Below are 19,770 nucleotides of genomic sequence, written 5' to 3'. Positions count from 1 at the left end.
AGTTTTTCCACTGCAGTGTGAAATGTGCTTTTCATATTGTATTGTATTGATAACAGGATTTTGTTAATGTTGTAATTCATGTGATTGTTTATATGTTGATTATGGGATCCCTCGTCTATATGTTGATTGTTGATTGTGCTAGCCTGTTGCACTGCTAAGCAGATGAACTTAACTTCTGGTATTTTAACACAGATGCTAAAAGAGGTTGATAGTGTCAGACATGCAGTTTTATAATATCGTGCTGCCACTGACTTTTATTGTCAGCTTTTAGGTTATGTTTGCTAAGACTTTGATGGGGTGTATTGCATGAATTTATCTGATCATTCAGAGTCAATTCACAACCAAAAACGATTGATTAAGATAACATGAAAAAATCAACTGTTGCATATACTGGGTTAAATGAATGGTTAAATCGCTTAAAGATATGGGGATAGCTTAGAGATTTAATTTAGACAAGGTTTATCAATTATATTTGTTATTATTGGTTTTGATTATTAGTATGTTATTATTGCTTTTGTATTATTAATATGTTGTTTGTGGCAATGTATCATTAGCATGTTATCTCGCGTGATGAAGTCAGGATTGCTCATAAACAAAAAGGGGGATATGTTGGGAAACTGTCTGGAAGAAAACAGACGTGAGCAATCCTGACTATTTAGCTTTAGCTAGAATAAGCTAAGGGCCTTGAGGCCCAGTTGCAAGGTTACTGAAAGATGAGCTATGGGAGAAAGATAAGGGAACTGGCAGCAGAAAAGAAGAATAACAGGATAATGATGTAGCCAGCAGAAGTTCTGTGAGAAGAGGGTTTGTGGCCGAGATATAGCCACCTGCAAGATATTGTTATATAAACAAGGGTTCTATATAAAGCGAATTGTTAATAGACGACTTCACTTTAACCATATTGGTGACTACGTGTCGTCCTTAGGCCTCCGCGGATTTTCTACAAGACAGGACCTGCCCTTCCTAAACCCGTGCTGGCTGGGTCTAATCCTTTGTCCATCCTGTAGGTGTAGTGAAATGAGGCAATGAAGCAATCAGGTGTGGCTAATTACAAGGTGGAGGTGTGAGCTTATGCCAAGCCCACCTGTGCCCAATTAAGGGCTACCCCAACTGCGCATTAGCAGGATTGGGCAACCAATAAAAGGTGAACTTCAGAATGCATGCTCAGCTTACGCTCCAACTCACAACCTCGGCATTGCTTGGCTTTGTACTGCTTCTATAAGCACCGCGCTTACCTGATTGCACCACTGGAGCTCACTCTCAGCACCTCGCTAACCTGATTGCGCCACTAGAGCTCACCCAAAGGTGAGGCTCGAACTCACAGCCTCAGCATTGCTCAGGTTTGTACTGCTGTATAAGTACCATATGCCAACCGGCTGCGCCACCAGAGCATGCCCCTGGAGCTCACCCCCAGCACCGCGCTGACCTGATACATCTCTTTTATTGGTTGCCCAATCCTGCTCATGCGCAGTTGGGGTAGGCCTTAATTGGGCACAGGTGGGCTTGGCACAAGCTCATGCCTCCCACCTCATAATTAGCCACACCTGATTGCCTCATTGCCTCATTTCACTACATGTAGGTGCTGTGTGATTGCCCCCAGGATGATCTGCTCCATAACCTTGCCAGGCATTGAGGTCAGGCTGATGGGCCTGTAGTTTCCCAGGTCCTCCTTCCGGCCCTTTTTGTGGACTGGCATGACATTCGCCAACTTCCAATCATCTGGGATGTCCCCAGTGAGCCAGGATTGTTGGTAGATGATAGAGAGAGGCTTGGCGAGCTCTTCTGCCAGCTCCCTCATCACCCTTGGGTGGATCCCATCTGGTCCCATAGATTTGTGGGGATCCAAGCAGCTCAGTAGGTCACTGACTGTTTCCTTCTGGCTTACAGTGGGGCTGTTCAGATTCTCGTCTCTGCAAGCTCCAGAAGCCAAATGTCCTCAGGACAACCTGTCTTGCTATTGAAAACTGAGGCAAAGAAGGTTTTAAATACCTCGGCCTTTTCTTCATCTTTGATGACTATATTCCCACCCACATCCAGTAGAGAATGGAGGTTTTCCCTGCCCCTCCTTTTGCTATTGATGTATCTGTAGAAGGACTTTTTGTTATCCTTCGCAGAGGTGGCGAGATACAGTTCAAGTTGTGCCTTTGTCTCTCTAATTTTCTTTCTACATGACCTAACTATATTCCTAAATTCTTCATAAGTAGTTAACCCTTTTTTCCATAATCGGTAGGCTCTCTTCTTTACCCTAATTTCTTTCAAAATCTCCCGGTTCAGCCAGACCAGTCATCTTCCCTGCTGGTTCGCCTTTCAGCACACCAGGACAGCCTGCTCCTGTGCTTTCAAAACTTGCTTCTTGAAGTACGTCCATCCCTCCTGGACCCCTTTGTTTTCAAGGGCTGTTTTCCAGGGTACATTCTGAATCAGTCTTCTAAAAAGGCCAAAATCTTCCCTCCGGAAGTCCAACATAGAGGTTTTATTGATGGCCCTCCTTGCATCCCTGAGCATTGAAAACTATTATTTCATGATCACCGTGTCTCAGACGTCCATCCCTGGTGGGCTCATTTACCAGCTGGAGCAGGAGATTATCCTATATACACTCTATGAATTTCCTAGACCGCCTCCTCTCTGCTGTGTGGAGTTCCCAGCAGACATCCGGCAGGTTAAAGTCACCCACGAGAACAAGGGCTGACGATTTTGAAACATCCACCAGCTGCTTGTAGAATAATTCATCACCCTCATCATCCTGATTGGGTGGTCTGTAACAGACTCCCACCAGGATATCAGCCTTGTTTGCCTTCCCCCTGATTCTGATCCACAGGCACTCAACCTTATTGTTACCGACTTCAACTTCTACAGAGTCAAGAGACTCTCTAACATATAGGGCTACCCCTCCACCTCTCCTACCCTGCCTGTCCCTTCTGAAGAGCCTGTAGCCACCTATGGCAGCACTCCAGTCATGGAAGTCATCCCACCACGTTTCCGTGATAGCGACTACACCATAGCTTTCCTGCTGCACGATGGCTTCCAGCTCCTCTTGTTTGTTGCCCATGCTGCGTGCATTGGTGTACATGCACTTCAGCTGGGCTGCTGATTTGGCTCTTAACTTGGGCTGTCCACCCTTGGGCTCCATTCTGGAGAGCCCGGTTTCAACCCCATCCCCCTTCAAATCTAGTTTAAAGCCCTCCTTATCAGCCCCGCCAACTTATAGGCTAGAGTCTTTTTGCCCTTGCTAGATAGATGAAGCCCATCTGGTTTGAAGAGACTAGGTTTGATAAAATTTGGCCCATGCTCAAAAAACCCAAAGTTCCGCCGGTGGCACCAATCCCTTAGCCACCTATTAATATGATAGGTTTTCCTGCTCCTCTCCTCATTCATCTCTGCTACTGCAGGAATTGAGATGAACACCACCTGTGCTCCTGACCCATCAACTAAACGACCCAGTGCCTTGAAGTCCTTTTTGATTGCCTTAGTACTTCTTCCATTAATGTCATCACTGCCAGCCTGGACTACCAACAGTGGATAATAATCAGAGGGCTGAATTAGCTGAGGGAGTCTCCTACTAATATCCCTCACCCGGGCCCCAGGAAGGCAGCAGACCTCCCTGTGGAATGGGTCCAGTTGACATATAGGGCCCTCAGTTCCCCTCAGAAGGGAGTCACCAACTACAACTATCCTCCTTTTTTTCTTTGTAGCTGATGTTGTAACCTGTCTGGTAGACAGGGGGTGAACAGGAGACCTTCCACACAGATCTTCCTTTTGTCTGTCCTCCACCTGATTCTCTGAGTCCAGGGCCTCATATCTGTTCTCTAAGGGCACCTGGGGAGATGGTGGGGGTTGGGAGGGGATTCTTTTGCCTCTCCGATGAGGGACCTGTTTCCATTCCCCCCCATCCCTCTGGTTTGCTCCAACTGCCTGATGGCAGGAGGGGCAGGGCTTCACTGTCTCCTCCTGGACTTCTTTTGGGTTAGAAAGGGTGTGACTCCACCAGTCAATTTCCCTTTCACTGTCCCTAACACTTCTTAGTCTCTCTACCTCCTCCTTGAGCTCTGCCACCAGGCATAGCAAGTCATTCACTTGCTCGCATCACACGCAAACCCCACTCACACCATCCTCTGGTGCTAACATGAGGCTCAGACAGTCTACACAGCCAGAGGCCTGAACAGCTACATCCCTCTTGCTGTCCCTCTTAAGGGGTTCTGTCTGTGTGGACACACCCTGTGTCTTAACAGCAACAGTTTTTGCTTTTTTGGAGACCATTGCTCCTTCAAGAGAGCTGGGAGGTGGGTTTGCCCCTCCTGCTTGCCCTGCCTGTGTGAACTGCCTCGCTAACTGCTGTGCCCCGTTCCTGTTTGCCTGCTGCTCTTCGCCGCGCTCCGGGTCGCTGGCGCTCCTCGCAGCTCTTTATATCCCTCTCCGCAGTGCTGGATGCCGCCCCCTTCTCAGCTGAGTGGTCATGGGGGTCTCTGCGGTGACCCTGGGGGTATATAAGGGGTGTGGAGACCTGGGGTGCCCATATCTGGGAGAGCACCTCTCTCAGGAGTCAGCAGCTGCCCTGGGTGACCATGGAATGTCTGTGGCAGAAAATGCCCAAGATGTCCATGGGGAAGGAGGTGGAAGCCTGCTCCCAGCCCTCCACAAGACACCAAGGTCAGTGAAGGAAGGAAGGGCCAGAACAGAAGTTCCCCTGCAGGCTGTGAGGAGAGGGCAGCTGTCCCCTGTAGGCGGCAGGTGCCCGCCCCGCCTGTGACAGCTGGGACTGGCCCAAATGCGCATGCCCGATTGAGGCAGGGTGTGGTTCGAGACCTGCTGGAACCACACCCTGCCTCAATCGGGCATGCGCATTTGGGCCAGTCCCAGCTGTCACAGGCGGGGCGGGCACCTGCCGCCTACAGTCCCCTGCAGCCCATGGAGGAGCACGGAGGGGCAGATATGGATCTGCAGCTCATGGAGGAGCACCCTGTACCAGGGTGATGTGAGTTATTAACTGAAATACGTAAAAATTTAGGAAAAAATCACATTTGAGCAACATGAGAATGGCTGGGGCAAGGGGCAGGAACGTGAGATGGCTTTTGCCTCTCTGTGTCTAGATTTCATTCTTTTCCTTTCCAGCAGTGCTGTTCCATGTCAGCTGTGCAGTTGAGCTTCCAGCCCCTCAGTCTCTCTCCCTTCTCCTTTCTCCTTTCCCCAAAGGGGAAGGTGTCTCTGCTCCAGCACTGCTCTCCCCTTGGGGACTGCTCTCAGCTGCCCCTCTCCTCTGCCCTGCAGCTCTCAGAGTGGTTCCTTTCCCCTGCTTGAAGATGTTGATGGCAGAGGCACTGTGGCTGCTGTGAGAGCTGTGTTTGAATTGTGGATTGTGTGTGCTTGAAATGCTCGAGTAGCACAGCTGGCAAAAGCTCTGGTGTTTGAGAAGCTGATTCTGAGGCTTTTCTCTTTTCTGTGTCTTTACAGAACAGCCCATAGCCTTCTGTCATGATCCTCCAGTCCTGTGACCCTTCCCACCATGTTTCAGTTATTGTTCCTATGATATCATAACTACCTGACTGGGCATGGAGCTCCAGTTCCTCCTCTTGATTTCCCTGGATGCTTGTGTTTGTACCCATACACTTCAGGAGGCTGATCTTTTGGTTCCTATTTAAGGAGACAGCCAAGGAACATTTTACACTACTCTGGCTGGCCTGGTTTCATCCCAGATCAGTTGTAGTGGTGATGGTGGGGTGATCATTGCCATCTTGGATTCCTCCCTGCAGGTCCTTCAGTTTAAAGCCCACCTCCCCAAGCTGACAAGTGGGTAGTGACGTGCCTCTTCCAGGCTCCTCTCTAGTAAGCCCAGTTTTATCTATCCAACCCCCCTGCCATGGGCAGGGACACCTCCCACTAGATCAGGTTGTTCAGAGCCCCATCCTGCCTGACCTTAAAAACTTCCAGGGATGGGATTTCCACCACCTCTCTGGGCAACCTGTGCCAGTGTCTCACTACCCTCATGGTGAAGAACTTCTTCCTAATATCTAATCTAAATCTACTCTCCTCTAATCTGAATCCATTCCCCCCTGTCCTATCACTACCTGACATCCTAAAGTCCCTCACCAGCTTTCTTGTTGCCCTCTTCAGGTACTGGAAAGCTAAGGTCTGCTCGGAGCCTTCTCCTCTCCAGATTGAAAAACCCCAAGTCCCTCCATCTGTCTTCATAGGAGAGGTGCTCCAGCCCTCTGATCATCCTTGTGGCCACACTTTGGGTGCAGCCATCAAGGCAGTTCTTTATCTACCCAGTGGTCTGCCCATCCATCCATGAAACCCATCTTTTACCAGGTTGGAGACTGTAGAAAATCCACGGAGGCTTAAGGACGACACATAGTCACCAATATGGTTAAAGTGAAGTCGTCTATTAACAATTTGCACTCGCTTTATATAGAGCCCTTGTTTATATAACGATATCTTGCAGGTGGCTATATCTCAGCCACAAATCCTCTTCTCACAGAACTTCTGCTGGCTACATCATTATCCTGTTATTCTTCTTTTCTGCTGCCAGTTCCCTTATCTTTCTCCCATAGCTCATCTTTCAGTAACCTTGCAACTGGGCCTCAAGGCCCTTAGCTTATTCTAGCTAAAGCTAAATAGTCAGGATTGCTCACATGTCTGTTTTCTTCCAGACAGTTTCCCAACAGGAGACCAGGAACTTGTGTGGGAAAGTGTCAAATGCTTTGCTCAGGTCCAGGTATATGCCCTTGCTGTTTCTTCCCCTGTCTATTGATGTTGTGATATTCCCATAGAAGGGCCACAAGGTTTGTCAGGCATGTTTTGCCCTGGGGAAACTGTATACCCAATCACCTCTTCATTACTCTTCTGCTCCAGCAATGCCTCCAGGAGGATCTGCTCCATGACCTTACCAAGCACAGAGGTGAGACTGACCAGCCTGGCATTCCTTGGATCTTCCTTATTCCCCTTTTTGAACATGCGGGTTGCCTTTCCCCTTTTCCAGTCAGTGGGGATTTTACTGGACTGCCATGACTTTTGGAATATAACAGACAGGGCTTTAGCAACCACATCCCCAGTTCCCTCAGTACCCGTTTGTTCTGGTTTGGGCCAGGATAGAAATAATTTTCTGTCTTGTAATTTTGCTTTCAGCTAAGTCTCTTGTAAGTAGATGTTCTTCCTGAAATTAACAGCAAGTTTCTCTGTCAGCTTCTAGGACTGATAGTGCTTGATATTTATAGTTACAGCTAGAGAGTGGTATGCAGAACCAAGGACAATGCTCAGTTCTGGAAAACATCTGAGCTCCAGAAAGAGAAAAAGAACAAGAAGGTCACACCTGCAACCCTCCTTTAGGGAGGAACGGACAAGATAAATGACCAAAATTGACCAGAGTATTCCAATCCATACATGTCATCCTCAGTATAAATTTGAGGGATCACAAGGGTCAAACCCCTTTCTTCTTCCACTTCTTCACCTCTCCCTGTTTGCTTCAGCATCCTGGGAGGATTCCATCCATTCTTCTGCCTGTGATCCTGATCCATACCAGCCTGAATCTCTGTGTTCCCGACCACTGCCGACTCCAGGAGTCCAGCCTGGACTTTCCCAGGGCTGCCCTGCAGCCTCGGTGGTGACATCAGAGTCATTGGGGGAGAAGGGGGAGGAATGTGGTATCAATTTTCTGTATATTTGTATATATTAGGTAATTTTTCCTTTTTATCATTACTGTTTCAATTAAAGTTGTGTAGTTTACTTTCCAACCTGTAAGTCTCTCTCCCTTATCCTATCTCCTTTCTTTATCAGGGAGAGGAGAGGATTAATAGAGAGCATCTATAATTCAGTTAATTGCTGACCCAGCATTAAACTGTGACAGATTTTTGGTGCTCAACATGACTTAAGCTAATTATCCCAAGCCCAGTTCAGATTTTGACTAATTTTATTGGAATAGTTTGAATTCCAACTCCAGTGCGAAGAAAGCCAGATGGCTCCTCTGAGAGAGAATCAGACCCTTGCTTTTGGAAAGTTCACAGGGTTGGAAGTTAAACCAATCCTACCAATACCTTTGGTATTCAGGTATTCTTTGAGGTATTCTGTGAATGGTGCAATGTTCTGCAGGTGAAGGACAAAGAGGGGATTGCTGAAGCAGAGTGGGCAGGGGACAGAAAGGCATGGGGTGCACCTGGCCTATAGCAAGCCCTTTGACATGCTCTACCATTGTCCTGTTGTAGCCAGACTGGTGATGTCTGGATTGAAGAGGTGCATGATGTGGTGGGTGGGAAGTTCACGAGATGATGAGGGTCACAGTGCCAGCAGTGATCCAAAGTCCTCCTGGCAAGTAGTGACTGTGCCTCAGTGTCCAGAACTTTTGCCAACACTGTTTGCTGTCTTTATAATCCCCCTGTGGGGTGGGACAAAAGGCACTTTAAGCCCCTTGGTGGATGAAGCCATGCTGGGGAAGCCCTTGAGCAACCTCATGTGGTTCATCCTGCCTTGAGCAGGGCTCTCAGACAAGGAGATGCTCAGGGGTCTCTTCCACTCTGAGATAAACTGTGATTCAGAATGATCTGGAGGGTCATGGGAAAGATCTGTAGGATCATGCAGCAGGAGGAGCACAGGAAGCTCATCCTTGAGTAATGTAAACACTTTGAAAATACAAAATATGTCTCTCGAATCAGTATTTTTTCTGCTCTTTTTAAAATATACCAAACAACCTCAATTAACAGATTTTTTCCCCAAACTTAACTAGCTTCTGTTTTATATCATGCTTGACAAGCTCCTAAAGATAAGACTGCTTATCCAGTCGCCTCCTGGTACATGGTCCAGACAAAGATAATAAATTGAGCAGGGTAACAAGGACTGAAAGATAATAATAAATAAAAGAGAAGTTCTTGAAATGGCAAAATCTGTGTTATCTTTAGCAAGTCTGTGTGCCAGTGATTTATAAAAAGACAGAACTCCTTCTGCTGTATAAAACTCCAAGAGAAAAAGGAGAAGCGCGTGGCTCTTCTTCCCCCCCCCTTCTCTCTCGCTACTTTGGCTTCAGCTACGGGACAGCAACAGCGGAGAAAAGGAAAAGCAGAGAACAACAAACAAGCAGGAACAGTGGCTCCTACACCCCCCCCCCGACTCCAGCCAGAGACCAGGACCGCGGACGAGACGATGATAAAATCATGATTACTCCCTCCTTTTCTCTTCTTAACAACTCTTCTCTCCAAAGTAACTAATTATATAAATCCTAAATAAATCCTTTTAACTTGTTTAAATCATAAAGCCTTGTTATTTTTGTAAATTCACGCGTCATCTATGAGTAGTGGCTGAATTTTCCTCGCAAACAAAATATAAATAATAACTCGGATCATAACACTTGAGTAATCAAGGAGAGGGTGCTGATGACTGAGGCTGATTGGAATTTTAAAGTGAGTTCCATGGGGACAGGGGCAGGGTTGACTTCAGTTGAGTGGGATCATGGAATCATGGAACGGGCTGGGTTGGAACTAGATGATCTTTAACCCTTCAAAACCAACCCATTCCATGATTCCATTGTTCTGTGACAGAGTCCCAGCCAGTTCCAGGCCTGGGCATCTCCACAGCCACCACCAGGGAAGGGTCTGGTACCTGGACACCATTATCATGGGGGTTTCCATGGTGACCCTGGGGGTATATAAGGGGTGTGGAGACCTGGGGTGCCCATATCTGGGAGAGCACCTCTCTCAGGAGTCAGCAGCTGCCCTGGGTGACCATGGAATGTCTGTGGCAGAAAATGCCCAAGATGTCCATGGGGAAGGAAGTGGAAGCCTGCTCCCAGCCCTCCACAAGACACCAAGGTCAGTGAAGGAAGGAAGGGCCAGAACAGAAGTTCCCCTGCAGGCTGTGAGGAGAGGGCAGCTGTCCCCTGCAGCCCATGGAGGAGCACAGAGGGGCAGATGTGGATATGCAGCCCATGGACTGTCCTGGTTTTGGCCAGGATAGAGATAATTTTCTCTCTTGCAATTTTGCTTTCAGGTAAGTCTCTTGTAAGCAGCTGTTTTTTCCCAGTCAGTGTCTGCTTCTGGGACTGATAATGCTCAATGTTTATAGTTAATGCTACAGAACGTTCTGCAGAACCAAAGACACAGCTCAGTTCTGAAGAACATCTTGTGCTCCAGAAAGAGAAAAGGAGTAAAGAGGTCACTCTTGCAACCCTCTTTTAGGGAGAAGCAGGCAAGATAAATGACCACAATTGACCAAAGAGAGTGTTCCATCCCATGACAATGTGGCATTTCTACATCTCCCACCTGTGGGGTCACAACTGTTGTTACTTTAAAGAAAAAAGAAAGCCAGGGAATTTTTTACACCCTTCCAAAGCAAATCTGTATTCCCTTGAGACAGAGATTCCTTTCCCTCACTTATCATTCCCCAACACTTGCAAGATTCTGCACTGTCACAGTTTAACACTGGCCCGGCAATTAAACCGAGTAACAGACGCTCTCTATTAATCTCTCTCTCCTCCCTTATAAGAAAGGAGAGAGAATAAGGGAGAGAGACTTATGGGTTGGAAACTAAACTACACAACTTTAATAAAACAGTAATGATAAATAGGAAAAATTAATAAATATATACAAATATACAAGAAAATGGATATCACATTCCTCCCCCCTTTCCCCCAATAGCTCTCACGTCACCACCGAGGCTGCAGGGCAGCCCTGGGAAAGTCCAGGCTGGACTCCTGGAGTCGGCAGCAGTCGGGAACTGGAGGCAGGAACACACAGATAAGGGCTGGCACGGATCAGGAGCACAGGCAGGCAAACGGACGGGATCCTTCCAGGATGCCGGGTGAAGGAAGGGAAGCAGGAAAGGCAGGAAGGGCAGGCAGCTGGAAGCTGGAAGCAGGAAATCTGGCTTGGCCCTCGTGATCCCTCAAATTTATACTGAGGATGACGTATATGGGATGGAATACTCTGTTTGGTCAATTCTGGCATCTATCTTGTCCGTTCCTCCCCAAAGGAGGGATGCAGGTGGGACCTCTTTATGTTTTCCTCAGAGCTGAGCAGTGTCCTTGGCTCTGCATACCAGTCTCTAGCAGTAACTATAAACATCAAGTGTTATCAGTCCTAGAAACACACACTGTCTGAGAAACTTGCTGTTAATTTCAGCAAGTGCAACTACTTACAAGAGACTTAGCTAAAAGGAAAAGTACAAGACAGAAAATCACCTCCATCCTGGCCCAAACCAGGACATTCCACCCCTTATTCCATACCATTTGCGTCATGCTCCAATCATTACTATCTTTTATCCCTAAATATATCTATACACAAATTATTACTACCTCTCTGTGCTAAAATTCACTAAGTAATGAGTCTATGATTGCTGATGCTTATCTATTGTATCAGATTCTCAAAAGAAGGAGCAATCTTCACAGTTCATGTCCATGGTCCACAAGTTGCAGGTTGCAGATGTTAACTTCAAGGAAGTTACTGGGTGCCAGCCGATGGATCTAGTTCTGATTTCACCATCACAAAATCATCCTGAAAAACACTCACAGAACACTGTTAGTTTGTGCAACCACTCACATAACAGTAGTTAAGGTGGGATACAAGTTCATGACTCCTAAAGAGTCCATGCATTACTGATTAAGCTAGACAAGCAGAAATTAGGAATTCTCACCTAATGTTAGATTCCCTTGTGGTACACATTGTACTTCTCCATCTTTCATCATCACCCACCAGGTGTGTCCAGGCCCTTGAGCGAAAGCAACCCCACGAATGGGTTTGCCTTTGCCCGAGGCAGGATAAACCCAAACTGTTTTCCCTAGCAGATTCTTTTCATGCACCACAGGCACTTTGTCCCCATCTACTGTGTGTAGAAGATCTGACTGAGCAGGACCAGCTCGATTGATGGAACCCCTGGTATTAACTAACCAGGTAGCTTTTGCCAAGTGTTTGTCCCAGTTTTTGAAAGTTCCACCACCCATTGCCTTTAAGGTAGTTTTTAACAGTCCATTGTACCTTTCAATTTTACCTGAGGTTGGTGCATGATAGGGGATATGGTATATCCACTCAATACCATGTTCTTTGGCCCAGTTATTTATAAGACTATTTTTGAAATGAGTTCCATTATCTGACTCAATTCTTTCTGGTGTACCATGTCTCCACAGGACTTGTTTCTCTAGGCCCAGAATAGTGTTCCGGGCTGTGGCATGAGGCACAGGATATGTTTCCAGCCATCCTGTACTTGCCTCCACCATTGTAAGCACATAGCGCTTACCCTGGCGGGTTTGAGGCAGTGTGATGTAATCGACTTGCCAGGCCTCCCCATACCTATATTTTGACCATCTCCCTTCATACCACAGAGGTTTCAGCCTTTTAGCTTGCTTAATTGCAGCACATATGTCACAATCGTGGATAACCTGCGCAATAGCGTCCAAAGATAAATCCACCCCTCGGTCACGAGCCCATCGATATGTTCCATCCCTGCCTTGGTGACCTGAAGCATTGTGGGCCCATTTGGCTAAAAACAGTTCACCCTTATGGTCCCAGTCCAGATCTATTTGGAACACTTGAGCAGCTTCATCTGCTCGTTGGTTGTTTTGGTGTTCCTCAGTAGCTCGATATGAAGGTACGTGGGCATCTACGTGACGCACTTTTACATCAAGTTTTTCTAACCTAGCAGCAATGTCTTTCCACAGTTCAGCAGCCCAGATAGGTTTATCTCTACGTTGCCAGTTGTTTTGTTTCCATTGCTTTAACCAACCCCATAAGGCATTTGCTACCATCCATGAGTCAGTATAGAGATAAAGTTTCGGCCACTTTTCTTGTTCAGCAATGTCCAAAGCCAATTGGATGGCTTTTACCTCTGCAAATTGACTTGATTCACCATCCCCTTCATCTGTTTTTGCAACTAGTCGTGTAGGATTCCATACAGCAGCTTTCCACCTTCGATGGCCTCCTACCAGACGACAGGATCCATCAGTGAAAAGAGCATATTGTTTTTCATCCTCTGGTAATTGGTCGTATGGTGGGGCTTCTTCAGCCCGTTTTACCACTTTTTCTGGTGGCATTCCAAAGTGTTTGCCTTCTGGCCAATGTGTTATTGCTTCTACAATTCCTGGACGATCAAGTCTTCCTATCCTAGCTCTCTGTGAGAGTAAAGCAATCCATTTACTCCAGGTAGCATCGGTAGCATGATGGGAAGATTCTCTACCTGTGTACATAAAACCCAGTACAGGGAATCGTGGCACCAGGAGGAGCTGTGCTTCAGTACCAATCACTTCTGAAGCAGCTCTAACTCCTTCGTATGCGGCCAATATCTCTTTTTCAGTGGCTGTGTAGTTGGCTTCGGAGCCTTTGTAGTTTCGACCCCAAAATCCAAGAGGTCGGCCTCGAGTCTCTCCTGGAGCTTTCTGCCAGAGGCTCCATGTAGGACCATCACCTCCATCTCCGGTGTAAAGAACATTTTTAATGTCTGGCCCTGTTCGAATTGGTCCAAGGGCCATTGCCTGCACAATCTCCTGTTTAATACTCTCAAAAGCAGCTTGTTGTTCTGAGCCCCATTTAAAGGCTTTCTTCTTCCGAGTAACCTCATAGAGAGGTTTCACAATCTGATTATAAAGAGGAATATGCATCCTCCAGAAACCAACAGTTCCTAAGAAGGACTGAGTTTCCTTTTTGGTAGTTGGTGGGGCCATAGCTGTTATTTTGTTAATCACGTCCATTGGGATGTGGCGACGTCCATCTTGCCACTTAACTCCCAGAAACTGTATCTCTTGTGCAGGTCCCTTGACCTTGCTTCTTTTGATAGCAAAACCAGCCTCTAGAAGGATTTCAATTATCTTCTTACCTTTCTCGTAGACTTCCTTTGCTGTGTCACCCCACACAATGATGTCATCGATGTACTGTAGATGTTCTGGAGCTCCACCCTTTTCCAAGGCATCATGGATCAGTCCATGGCAGATGGTAGGACTGTGTTTCCACCCCTGGGGCAGTCGATTCCAAGTGTACTGGATACCTCTCCAGGTGAAAGCAAACTGTGCCCTGCATTCTGGTGCTATAGGAATAGCAAAAAATGCATTAGCAATGTCAATAGTAGCATACCACCTGGCTGCCTTCGACTCCAGCTCATACTGAAGTTCTAGCATGTCTGGCACAGCAGCACTTAGTGGTGGAGTAACCTCATTCAGGGCACGATAGTCCACTGTCAGCCTCCACTCTCCATTAGGCTTTCTCACTGGCCATACAGGACTGTTGAAGGGTGAGTGAGTCTTGCTGATCACTCCTTGGCTCTCTAGTTGCCGGATCAGCTTGTGAATGGGGATCACAGCATCTCTGTTGACACGATATTGTCTTCGATGCACTACTGAAATAGCATTTGGCACCCGCTGGTTTATAGTTCTCAGCAAACCCACTACAAAGGATTTGTCTGAAAGGCTGAACAAAGCATGCAGCCATTCTCCATTCTCAGTCTTAATAGCTGCAGTACCAAAGGACCACCGGTACCCTTTCGGGTCCTCGAAATCACCTCCCATGAGGTAGTCTATGCCAAGGATGCAAGGAGCATCTGGACCAGTCACTATCGGGTGCTTATGCCACTTTATTCCAGTGAGGCTCACATCAGCCTTCACAATAGTCAGTTCTTTGGATCCCCCCGTCACTCCAGAAATAGTGACGGATTCTGTCCCTTTCTGATTCGATGGCATTAGTGTGCACTGTGCACCAGTGTCCACCAAGGCTTTATATTTTTGTGGCTCTAATGTGCCAGGCCATCGAATCCACACAATTCAATAAATTCGGTTGTCCCTCTCCTCCACGTGGCTGGAGGCAGGGCACCTCTAAGCTTGAGCACATACAACATTGTCAGTATGTGCATTACTGGAGTTTGCATCCCCAGTACTCACACCTGATGTAGAGGGATCTTGAGTCACCAGCATATTTGAATTGGGTAACTCCACACTGGAGACTTGAGCAGCCATCTTTTTAGAAGGACCTCCTTTTGCCTTCGTCTTAGTCAGCAACTTACGTACTTGCTCCTCTAGGACAGCAGTAGGTTTCTGATCCCACTTTTTCATGTCCTCTCCATACTCACTCAGGAGTGACCGTAAGATTCCTCTTACTGAATTCTGTTTCTCTCGATTCCGTCTCATAGGAGGGCGTCTCTTCTTAATGGCTGCAATGCGGGGTCCTCCGTCTGTCTGAGGGAAAAGGGGTGAATGCAGTTTCTCAGATTGTCTCTTTATAGCTGAGACCCAGGCCCGACGAGGGGCTGTGACAGCATCTTCACACTCTCGTACTGTTTTAATCACATCACCCACAGTTGCATCCACATCTGCAGGAACCCATAGCATTACTGATAGTGTATGGTTAAAAGGTGGTGGTGCAGCATGCACAAACCTTTGCAGCATAGGTCTAGGGCACGGTACGTGATAAGGATCTTCAATGTCATCAGTATTATAGATCACGTCTCGTACAGCCAATTCCTCCAGATACTTGAGAGCTTTTCCAAGTGTGGGTGCTTTGACCTGTGGGCAGTCTATTTCCTCTTTATAGGGATATCTCTCCCTTACAGCTGACAAGAGTCGCTTCCATAGGCTGGTGGTTCCAGCCTTTTCCCCAAATGCTCGATCAATACCTGCCTCTCTGGCCAGGGATCCCAACTGTCTGGCTTCCCTCTGAGTTAATGTTATGGTAGCAGCCCCGTCCGTCCAGCATCGGAGTAACCAAGAGAGAAGTGGTTCACCTGGAAATCGGCTGTAGTCTTTTCTCAGAGTACGCAAGTCTCTCATGGAATAGGACTGAACAGATTCTGAGTCTGAGTCCTCAGCTGACTCTGCTTTAGAGTCTCTTCTAGCTGCTCTACGAGGAGAGGCAGTATCCTCTATTTCCTCTATCACCTGGTCGTCTTGTTCAGACTTGGAAGGGTTAAGGCTCATTTCTGATTTCCATTGTTTTCCTTTTCTCCTAGTTACAGGGTCAACAAGTAGCTGTGTGGGCTGAGGGGGAGAGGCTGTGGTATCTGCAGCAGTAGCAGCAGCAGGGCTTGCTTTCTGAGCAGCAGCAGTGTCTGTGGGGGTAGAGACAGCAGCTGCAGCTGTAGCAGAAACACTGGCGATGCTGGCCGGCCTTATCTGAGTTGTGCCCTTGTGTGAGGGGGGGCGAGAAGCGGCAGGAGTGGGGGTGCTCTCTTTATGAGGTGTGCTCGTTCCCCTAGTTGTAGTTGTCTTATTCCTCACCAACATATGATAGCACATGAAAATATTCACAGACACCTGAACAACAATGGCTGCAAGAATCAGGAGGCTCAAAACTATAACAAGCATAATGCCGTTTTGACAAGAATCCACTGAACTCAGCCCAAGAGAGGTATATTTCCTCAAAAGAGGGCTGAAAATGTAATTACTAACAAAGTTCTTAATCCTTGTATGAAACACCACTGTACCATGCACCATGATATACATCAATATTGAGGACCATATTGCAATGATGGTTCTAAAGCAGCTCTTACGAAAGAAAAACCACATATTGACAGCAATTCCAGCTGCAAATAAACAGATTGCATACCCTAAGTACCAAAGGTATGGCATGATTGGTTTAATCTCCAACCCTGTGAAATTTCCAAAGGAAAAGGTCTGATTCCCACTCAACAAAGCCATTCTTCGACTGGAGTTGGAATTCAAACTATTCAGGCAAATTAGTCAAAATTTAAACTGGACTCGAGCCAATTTGCTCGTGCCCCACGTTGGGCGCCAATAAATCTGTCACGGTTTAACACTGGCCCGGCAATTAAACCGAGTAACAGACGCTCTCTATTAATCTCTCTCTCCTCCCTTATAAGAAAGGAGAGAGAATAAGGGAGAGAGACTTATGGGTTGGAAACTAAACTACACAACTTTAATGAAACAGTAATGATAAATAGGAAAAATTAATAAATATATACAAATATACAAGAAAATGGATACCACATTCCTCCCCCCTTTCCCCCAATAGCTCTCACGTCACCACCGAGGCTGCAGGGCAGCCCTGGGAAAGTCCAGGCTGGACTCCTGGAGTCGGCAGCAGTCGGGAACTGGAGGCAGGAACACACAGATAAGGGCTGGCACGGATCAGGAGCACAGGCAGGCAAACGGACGGGATCCTTCCAGGATGCCGGGTGAAGGAAGGGAAGCAGGAAAGGCAGGAAGGGCAGGCAGCTGGAAGCTGGAAGCAGGAAATCTGGCTTGGCCCTCGTGATCCCTCAAATTTATACTGAGGATGACGTATATGGGATGGAATACTCTGTTTGGTCAATTCTGGCATCTATCTTGTCCGTTCCTCCCCAAAGGAGGGATGCAGGTGGGACCTTTTATGTTTTCCTCAGAGCTGAGCAGTGTCCTTGGCTCTGCATACCAGTCTCTAGCAGTAACTATAAACATCAAGTGTTATCAGTCCTAGAAACACACACTGTCTGAGAAACTTGCTGTTAATTTCAGCAAGTGCAACTACTTACAAGAGACTTAGCTAAAAGGAAAAGTACAAGACAGAAAATCACCTCCATCCTGGCCCAAACCAGGACATGCACTTGTAACGTTATACCAGATGGACAAATTATTTTTTTTTGTCCATACTTATGATTTGTCCACACTTGACTCGATCACAACCTGTTCTTTCCTGGGGGATCACAACTACTATGAGCTCTCAATGAATTCAGGCCATGTTTCTTCTGAGTGCATTCCCAAGAGCCCTCTTGACTTCCCTGTTCCCCAGGCTGTAGAGGAGGGGATTGACCATGGGCATGAGGATGGTGTAGAAAAAGGAGAGCACTTTGTTGAGCTGTCTCAGTGGGGCTGTCCTAGTGTTGCAGTTTAACACTGGCCCGGCAATTAAACAGAGTAACAGATGCTCTCTATTAATCTCTCTCTCCTCCCTGATAAAGAAAGAAGAGAGAATAAGGGAGAGAGACTTATGGGTTGGAAACTAAGCTACACAGCTTTAATGAAACAGTAATGATAAATAGGAAAAATTACTAAATATATACAAATATACAGGAAAATTTATACCACCTTCCTTCCCCCCTTTTCCGCCAATAACTCTCATGTCACCACCGAGGCTGCAGGGCAGCCCTGGGAAAGTCCAGGCTGGACTCCTGGAGTCGGCAGCAGTCGGGAACTGGAGGCGGGAACACACAGATATGGGCTGGCATGGATCAGGACCATAGGCAGACGAACAGATGGAATCCTCCCAGGATGATGAAGGAAACAGGGAACGAGTGAAGGAAGGGAAGCAGGAAAGCAGGAAGGGCAGGAAGCCAGAAGCTGGAAGCTCGCTTGGCCCTCGTGATCCCTCAAATTTGTACTGAGTATGACGTCTATGTGATGGAATACTCTGTTTGGTCAATTCTGGCATCTATCTTGTCTGTTCCTCCCCAAAGGAGGGCTGCAGGTGAGACCTCTTTATTCCTTCTGGAGGGTAAAATGTTCCTCAGAGCTGAGCAGTGTCCTTGGCTCTGCATACCAGTCTCTAGCAGTAACTATAAACATCAAGTGTTATCAGTCCTAGAAACACACACTGTCTGAGAAACTTGCTCTTAATTTCAGCAAGTGCAACTACTTACAAGAGACTTAGCTAAAAGCAAAAGTACAAGACAGAAAATCACCTTTATTCTGGCCCAAACCAGGACACCTATGTACCATGTAGACAACGATGGGGGTGCTGTAGAAAACACTGACCATGATGAGGTGAGATGAGCAGGGGGAAAAGGCCTTCTGCCTCCCCATGGTGGTTGGGATCCTCAGGATGGCAGCTATGATGTGGATGTAGGATCCCAATGGGAACACAAAGAGGAAGACTACATCCAGGACACAGATTAGGAAGGTAACCAGTCTGAGCACCCTGGTGTTACTGCAGGCAAGCTCTAGCAATGGGGCAAAACCACAGAAGTGATTCATTTCATTAGGACCACAGAACTGTAACCTGGAGAACTGTCCAGTGACTATGGTAGCCATCAGTAATCCTGCTAGCCAAGGGCCAGCTACCAGCTGAAGACAGACATTCCCTTTTATGAGGCTTGTGTAGAGCAGGGGTTGACATATGGCCAAGTCTTGATAATCAGACATAGTGGCCAGCAGATATCACTCAGTACCTGTAAAACAGCCAAAGAAAAGAAGTGTGTCATGCAGCCTTGAGCAGGAATTGTTCTGTCTCTGGTTAGGAAGCTGGCCAGCAGCCTGGGCAGGATAGTGGAGGTATAGCAGATTTTCATACTGGAGAAATTCCCCAGGAAGAAGTAAATGGGCGTGTGAAGATGCTGATCTGTCACTGGTGCACAACAACGAGGAGGTTGCCAAACATTATCACAAGGTAAATCATAAGAGAGAGGAGAAAGAGAGGCACCTGAAGACTGGGGACATCACTCAGTCCCAGGAGGAGGAACTCCACTGGTGATATGCAGTTGTCCCATTCCTCTTTCTCCACAAAGTGCTGTAGGACTTTGTTTTCCCTGCTTGGCAGGTGGAGTACCTGAGCATGCATTTGTTTGTTGTACAAAGAATTGGTCAGAAGTCACTGACTCATCAGGATGAATTCACGCTTTGTTTAAGGACTCCATTTTTAGTGAAAGGACAGGAACAGGTCCTCTGAGAAGGTCAAACTGCTCTTCTTAGAAGACTAGATCTCCTCTGATTGGAGACATGAGTGTCCACAGTGCTGTGCCTGTTTCTGTGGATTGAAAGAGAATGTTCAGTTGCTCACATTTAGCTTAAGACACACAATGTCATTCTCAGTAGTACCCAGAACAGCAATTAGACAAATTCTGCTTTCAAGCAACAGAAAAATGGGAGAGAAAAGTTCCACCGTGCTG

At 47.0% G+C, this 19,770-nt stretch overlaps 1 protein-coding gene and 1 long non-coding RNA gene across 2 annotated transcripts; one reads left to right on the top strand and one right to left on the bottom strand.

Annotated features, from left to right (window-relative positions):
• Positions 1-4,469: 4,469 nt before the first annotated feature.
• On the top strand, positions 4,470-5,657 carry LOC139789235 (uncharacterized). The gene is made up of 2 exons (XR_011723088.1): positions 4,470-4,647; positions 5,449-5,657. It is a non-coding gene; the product is annotated as an uncharacterized lncRNA (long non-coding RNA).
• Positions 5,658-10,366: 4,709 nt separating this feature from the next.
• On the bottom strand, positions 10,367-19,390 carry LOC139789262 (olfactory receptor 5AP2-like). Its single transcript, XM_071729759.1, is given in 4 exon segments — positions 10,367-10,379; positions 17,488-17,763; positions 18,594-19,080; positions 19,083-19,390. Coding segments are annotated over 3 exon segments (723 nt in total). The 5' UTR covers positions 19,174-19,390; the 3' UTR covers positions 10,367-10,379; positions 17,488-17,618.
• Positions 19,391-19,770: the final 380 nt, after the last annotated feature.

The sequence above is a fragment of the Heliangelus exortis genome, chromosome W (assembly GCF_036169615.1).
Source record: "Heliangelus exortis chromosome W, bHelExo1.hap1, whole genome shotgun sequence".
Lineage (NCBI taxonomy): Eukaryota > Metazoa > Chordata > Aves > Apodiformes > Trochilidae > Heliangelus > Heliangelus exortis.
This window is presented reverse-complemented; position numbering and strand designations above follow the sequence as displayed.